Below are 6,190 nucleotides of genomic sequence, written 5' to 3'. Positions count from 1 at the left end.
GTTCACGCAGCGCTGGGCCGCTCACCTCCGAGGCCGATGCCGAGGATGAGCGTGATCGCCACGACGAGGCAGGAGCCAATCAGCAGCTCCATCCGGTGGGCCAGCAGTCTGCTCTTCCAGCTTTTCTCCAGGTCATCCTCTGCTGAGACAAAACAAACTCATCAACAAATACAGAATTTCATTCATTTTCTCACTGTATGACTCCACAACACCTCAAACACCAACAGGCAGAGAGGAGAACTTCTGTGTTCAGATCTCTAGAATCCAATATTACAATTCAATATCTTCAAATTTGACCATTTTCATGCCAAAAATTTCCAATTCAGTATTCAATGCTTCTCCCAGAATTGTATTCTTGTCTTCTCTGAAGCAGCAGCCACTCAGGGTGCGATCACACCTACAGTTTGTTTGGAGTGGAAAAGTTTACTTAGTTCCATTTTTGTATTTGGTTCATTCAGGTTCACACTGACCAATCAGAAGTGAACCAGGGCTTGTAAACAAAAGTCACATGACTCACAAACAGCTTGTTTATTGGACAGAGTTTTGGTGACCTGTCATCCTGCCAGGTGAGAGATTTTGGCAGACGGGGATCAAAACAAATCTGATTCCAGTCTCCAGTCTTAAGCTCAGCATGATGGACTTGTCTGCGCTCTTCTTCTCTGGTGTTCATACAGGTGAGAACACATGAAGAAATACTGTAGCTGAATATGAGCATCAGTCCAGACTTCATTTTGTTCTGCTCGGCTTTCCAAGCAGGAGGAACTGCTGGCTATCAGATGTCTACGTCTGTCTCTTTATACCCATAAGCCCTTGCGTCTTGGGGTCATTTCCTGTAGTTCAGGGCGGTTCAGGCGTCTCGTTTTCAGGCGTCTCGGTGCCACCAGAGTTCAGATGTCTAGTCTAGTCTAGTCATGTTTAGTCATGTTTATTTATCACAAGCGAGTCTCAAAGGGCTTTACATGCCATTATTTACATGTCATATACCATATTACATCGCTATATACCATACTACATCATGTACATACTACATACAGTATACTGTACATTATATACTATGTCATATACCATACTACACACAAACACACCTATGGGCAGTTTAGATAGCTTTGTTCTCACCGACCAAACAAACCAAAGGAGTAAACGCTCCAGATTTTGAATAAACCGTTCCAAACATGCTTGTTGTGAACGCACCTCAAACCTCTCCAGTGAAACTTCATGTCTGTAGATTGCGATGTGTGATTTGGTTGCTTTGCCCAGTTCACCTGTATCTCTGTTGGTCATGTTGATTTCTTTATGCACAGTTTGCTTTCTTGCTCTCTTTTTTTTCAGTTTATATCATTTGGATGCACAACTAAGCTAATCCTAAACCTTGTGATTACTGGTCAAGTGGTCTTTTAGCATCTCTAATCTGAGCAGCTTTACGTTTAAAAACCCACAAAAGTTGAAAAAATTCAAGTCAAAAAAGAGCTAAAAGCCATTGCACACATTTTGAGGCAATGTAGATGGATAATTTTGACATTATTATTACCGTAGTGTGTTATTAATTGATTTCATCACATAAGCTGATCCACACCCAAGTTTAGGGCAACATTCTCCATATATCCATTGCTTCAAAAAGGTGCTGTGCCATCACCTTAATAATAATAATAATAAACTTTAATTGTATAGCACTTTTCAAAACAAGGTTAAAAAGTGCTTTACAATATAAGATGAGGAATACAGCTTAGGCAAGAACCAACTAAAACATAAATAAAAAGACATAAAAAGATTAAAACAGTATTGTAGACAGACAACAGAAAAGGGGTAATAGGATAGAAGAACGTTTTAAGCAGTGACTTAAAAGAAAGTCATCAGGTGTAGTTTCTCACCGTTCATGAAGGGCTGCACCTTGGTGATTGGCATGGTTGGGCTGGGTGCGGTGGGAGTCTGGGGCTCTTGGGGTTTGGCGGGATCGCTCTCCGGCTGGTTGGGGCTGAAGCTGCTCAGGGGGCTGACGTTCACGGTGGTGGGGGTGTCGACGGGGGGGAGGTCCTCCTCCGTCACAGAGACCACCTCGATCCTGGACGGGTCCGGCTCCGGTGCCTCTGCCTCCGGCTCCTAGAGGAGGGGAGCAGGGAGGGAAATGGTCCCTACTACTCCTGAACAGCAGATGATCTGTTTGAAAGGCTAAACTGATGGTTTTCTCTCCCTTTCTTAACAAGTGGCAGCTCTAAAACACACACAGTCCACACAGCAGCATGCAGAACTTAAGACTCGGTCACTCTGCTCATGTGAGGAGGAGATGAACTCAAGGTGTTTGGGATCAGACCTGTGTTGATATGAAAATTTCATAGTACGATTATCTTGACCAAAATTATCTCGACATACAATATTATCTCAATAATTATTAAAAAGATGAAAACTTTAAAAGCAGTACTGTAATTTGCTTCAATTACTTAAAAGCTAATTTATCATATTAAGACACAAGTCACAAGACATTTGACTTTTTTCTTAAAAAACAAATGATAAAATGCTGGTTTAGCTTATAGAAATTGTAAGGAGAGTTTTAAACAACACAAGTAAACATCCAAATAACAGCATCTAAAATAAAGTCAAATGCATCTCAAATAAAGTTCTACTGGCCTGCATCCACTTTAACTCAGTCAGAATATAACAATTTATTATATATACATACATACAGGTTTCATTTTATATATATATATATATATATATAAAATGAAACATGATGACAGACGAGAGATGCAGTTATATCGGTGACAGTAATAAAAATTATGGGCGGTGTCATAACCGTTACTGTTTTTTACCGCGATATATAGTAATACCGGTTATTGTCCCATTCCTATTTGGGATCAAACCTCTGGCTAAAACAGATGTTTGGTTTCACACCTCTGGCTAAAAGACGCATTTAGATTTGCATTTACATCTTAGGCATTTAGCTGCCGCTCTTATCTAGAGAAATTGTATCCTGGGCGCCTTGCAGTGAGTGCAACGGTACAATTAGGTCAAATTCCTAGATCACCGACATTACAAGCGACCGATAGCCAAGGGGCAGTAGGACGGGAAAATTATGTTTGGGCTCAACCCCTCGATAGAAAAGATGTTTGCACTGTATTTGAAAGAGGTATTTGAGGTTAAAAACATGATTTCAAGGCTCATGATGACAAGGAGAAGTTCAAGTCCCCTGTTTTTCACATTTTACCCCTCAGTCTATCCATCTATTTATCCATCTGTTGTCTCTGTGTCCCTCTGTCTACTCACGGTCAGGGGGTTTGGGGTACCAGCGGTGGTGGTGGCGGCGGTGTTGTCTGCAGATGGCGGTTCTGGTTTCTCCTGGTTTTCAGTCTCACCCATGACTCCCCCTCACACTCGGGTCAGTATCCTCTGCCCATCTCAGAGCAGAGCACCCAGCAGCACCCAGCAGCACCCAGAAAACTGAGTTTGGAGAGCGCGAGGATAGGGGAAAAAGAGAGAGGAGAAACAATGGGATGAGTGGGACAGGTGAGAAAGAGGAGAGAAGAGGAAGACAGACAGGGATGGGGAAAGACAGAAAAGATGGAACCAGGTGGGAAATGGGAAATGATGGATGATAAATAACCGGGGATCCTTGTAGATTATCCTCGAAACGAGTGCTGGATCAGCTCTATTCCTGGATTTGACCAATGAACGTCCAACGCACTGATCCTGCCCAGTCTTTTCTTCATTGTGCCACTGTCTGTAGTCAATTACGCTTTGTCCCAAGACTGTCTCGCTTCGCCTCCCTCTTTCCCCGTCCCGTCTGTCTGTCCCTTTCCCCCCTTCTTCCCTCTTTCTCTCTCTCTCTCTCTCTCTCGATGCCTCTGATTAATGTCTGCCCTCCTGGTGTGCCTGCTCTGCGGTACAAAGGGACACCTGAGCAGGTGAGTGCAGCCACTCGGAGGGGGGGGATCAGGTGACCCTACGCCTCCCCCTCCATGGGTAGGATTACACACTCGCGTGTCTCCATAGCGGCCAGGGAAACGGGGATGGGGAGGGAGGGGGGGAGGCTGCTGGTCACTGCCTGGACACCGTCCAGCGCCTTCATCGGCCAGCTGCTCTCTGCAGTAGTTCCCTACAAATTGAATATTAAGATAATATCTCTCCTCACACGATTTTAAATTCACCTCCTTGATGTCTGACTCCCTCATTTTAGACACAGGAACCTGAAATTATTGTTCAGCCTAAATTCTGAAAAGATTACCCAGGAATTTAGGTTGAAATCCAGAAGACAGGAGTTTTATAAAAGTTCAACAAACATTTCTCGCAGGCAGAGCTGCTCTGGAGGCAGAAATAATGTGATTGGTTGAATTAAACCTCAGTGGGCGGAGCCAAAGAACCACAGTTTTTCTCAGTGAAAGAGACAAGAGGTAAGAGAGGAGGAAGCTAATATTATGACGCCTAGTTCCACAAAGGTAAATTTACCAACAGAAAGCCTGAAGTTTGTGTTCTTGAAGGAAACGAGTCTGTACACTGATTTAGTTTCTCTCTCTCATAACAAAAAGGCCATTAGAACTTTTGATATTTGTCATTTATGTAAGGTCTTTTTGTAATTTGAATAAATCTGTGTATCCCCCCTTATTATTTATTTATTTATGTCAATTATTTTTATTTTTTTATTGTATGTCTGTCTTTACCTTTTTGTATTACATTGCTGTATCGCCCACTGAGATTTAACTCAACCAATAAGATTATTTCTGCCTGAGAAATGTTTGTATATCTAAAACTCTGATCCAATCTGCAAAAGGCTACTTCAACACAACATTATAACAAATAAATGTTTTTATTACACACTCACTCTTAAGTTAATAAAAGCAGTTTTAAGGTGGAATATACATTGAGGGGGATAACAAAAAGAAGGACAATAATAAGTATGCACTTGAAACCAAATAAAAATAAAAATAAATAAAACTACAGTAACAACAAATCACATGATGGCAATAAAAAAAATCCCTACAAAACAATTAAATTAAATTTATCAGAAAAAAAGCTTTTCACATTTTTATGTTATTTGCATTTTCTTTTTTAATGTGGCGAAACCCCAGATAGAGTTGATTTCCAAAACAAAGAGTTTGGAAAGAAACGACCTGTAGTTCGTCTTTCATTACTTCTAAGAAGGATCCAGTCTGTCAAAGTGCTGTTTAGTCAACCAAGGACTGAAGATACCTTCTGTCCTTTATAATATATTATAATTTGCACAGCAAATCATTTTGTAAGAGAGTGACACTTTTTTCAAGTGGTTGGACAGATTCACATGGTGAGAGTCATCAGGTGAACGGCGAGGGGGGGGGGCGACCTGTCATCTCTCAACACTCTTCTTCTGCCTTTCATGTCTTATTCAGAGAGCAGTGGGGTGGGACGCACAAGGACCCACAGAGTCACACTAAACCTGGGTCACACCGTATGAAGACCTGGTGTCCTCCAACTGACAGCTTTTCAGGAATGAAGCATAACATTTAGCCTTAACATGTAAATCTATCATGGGTTTTAAAGAAACAGGGTGAAGGTGATCTGTGGGAATTGCAGTGCAGAAACACCACAGCAATGAGCGCTGAGCAACAAAGACGTCACCAAAATAAAAAAAAAGAGAATCTCGCAGATTACTGTAACACTTTAAATGAATTTCATGGGCCTTTGGGTTATGAAACCTGCTCTACCCATCAAGAACCACTGAATCCATCAGTTCAAGTAAAGACATGAAAGAAAAAAAAATTGGAGTTGCAAGATTTTTTACATGATTGTGGCAATTTGAATATAATTTTTGGAATTGGGTTTGCTAAGTAGGACGCCAATAAGTGCCAATAAGTTTAAGCAATCACAGGAAAGTACTAGAAAGTCAGTTCACAATACTTTTTGTGACTGAAAAAATAACCATTTGAGTTGTTTCTGTGGGGTAAGCCTTGCCCATCTGTACAGGTTAAAAAGTTAAAAATTATTGCAAATTTCTGTGTGTGTGTGTGAGAGAGAGAGAGAGAGAGAGAGAGAGAGAGAGAGAGAGAGAGAGAGAGAGAGAGGTGGTAAAGTGATATGTGGGAGACATACCTGTACATTATGCCTTTCATGTCTGTACACTAGATGTCAGCAGTGTGACATTTAACGTAAAAACATGCTCAGGCTCATCTAGTCATGTAATGTGATGTACAAGCACAAGGAACATCACATCTCTGTTTATATTGCA

At 41.4% G+C, this 6,190-nt stretch overlaps 1 protein-coding gene across 1 annotated transcript in view; it reads right to left on the bottom strand.

Moving 5' to 3' along the window:
- tmprss3a (transmembrane serine protease 3a) overlaps nt 1-3,351 on the bottom strand; it is a 17,518-nt gene extending 14,167 nt beyond the window's left edge. Inside the window, exons 1-3 of the mRNA XM_078286192.1 lie at nt 3,259-3,351; nt 1,869-2,097; nt 26-139 (exon numbers count right to left, since the gene is read on the bottom strand). Of these exons, the coding sequence (XP_078142318.1) occupies nt 26-139; nt 1,869-2,097; nt 3,259-3,351 (436 nt within the window). The remainder of the gene's footprint in view (nt 1-25; nt 140-1,868; nt 2,098-3,258) is intronic.
- Between the last annotated feature and the right edge of the window lie 2,839 nt (nt 3,352-6,190).

The sequence above is a fragment of the Centroberyx gerrardi genome, chromosome 10 (genome assembly GCF_048128805.1).
Source record: "Centroberyx gerrardi isolate f3 chromosome 10, fCenGer3.hap1.cur.20231027, whole genome shotgun sequence".
NCBI lineage: Eukaryota > Metazoa > Chordata > Actinopteri > Beryciformes > Berycidae > Centroberyx > Centroberyx gerrardi.
This window is presented reverse-complemented; position numbering and strand designations above follow the sequence as displayed.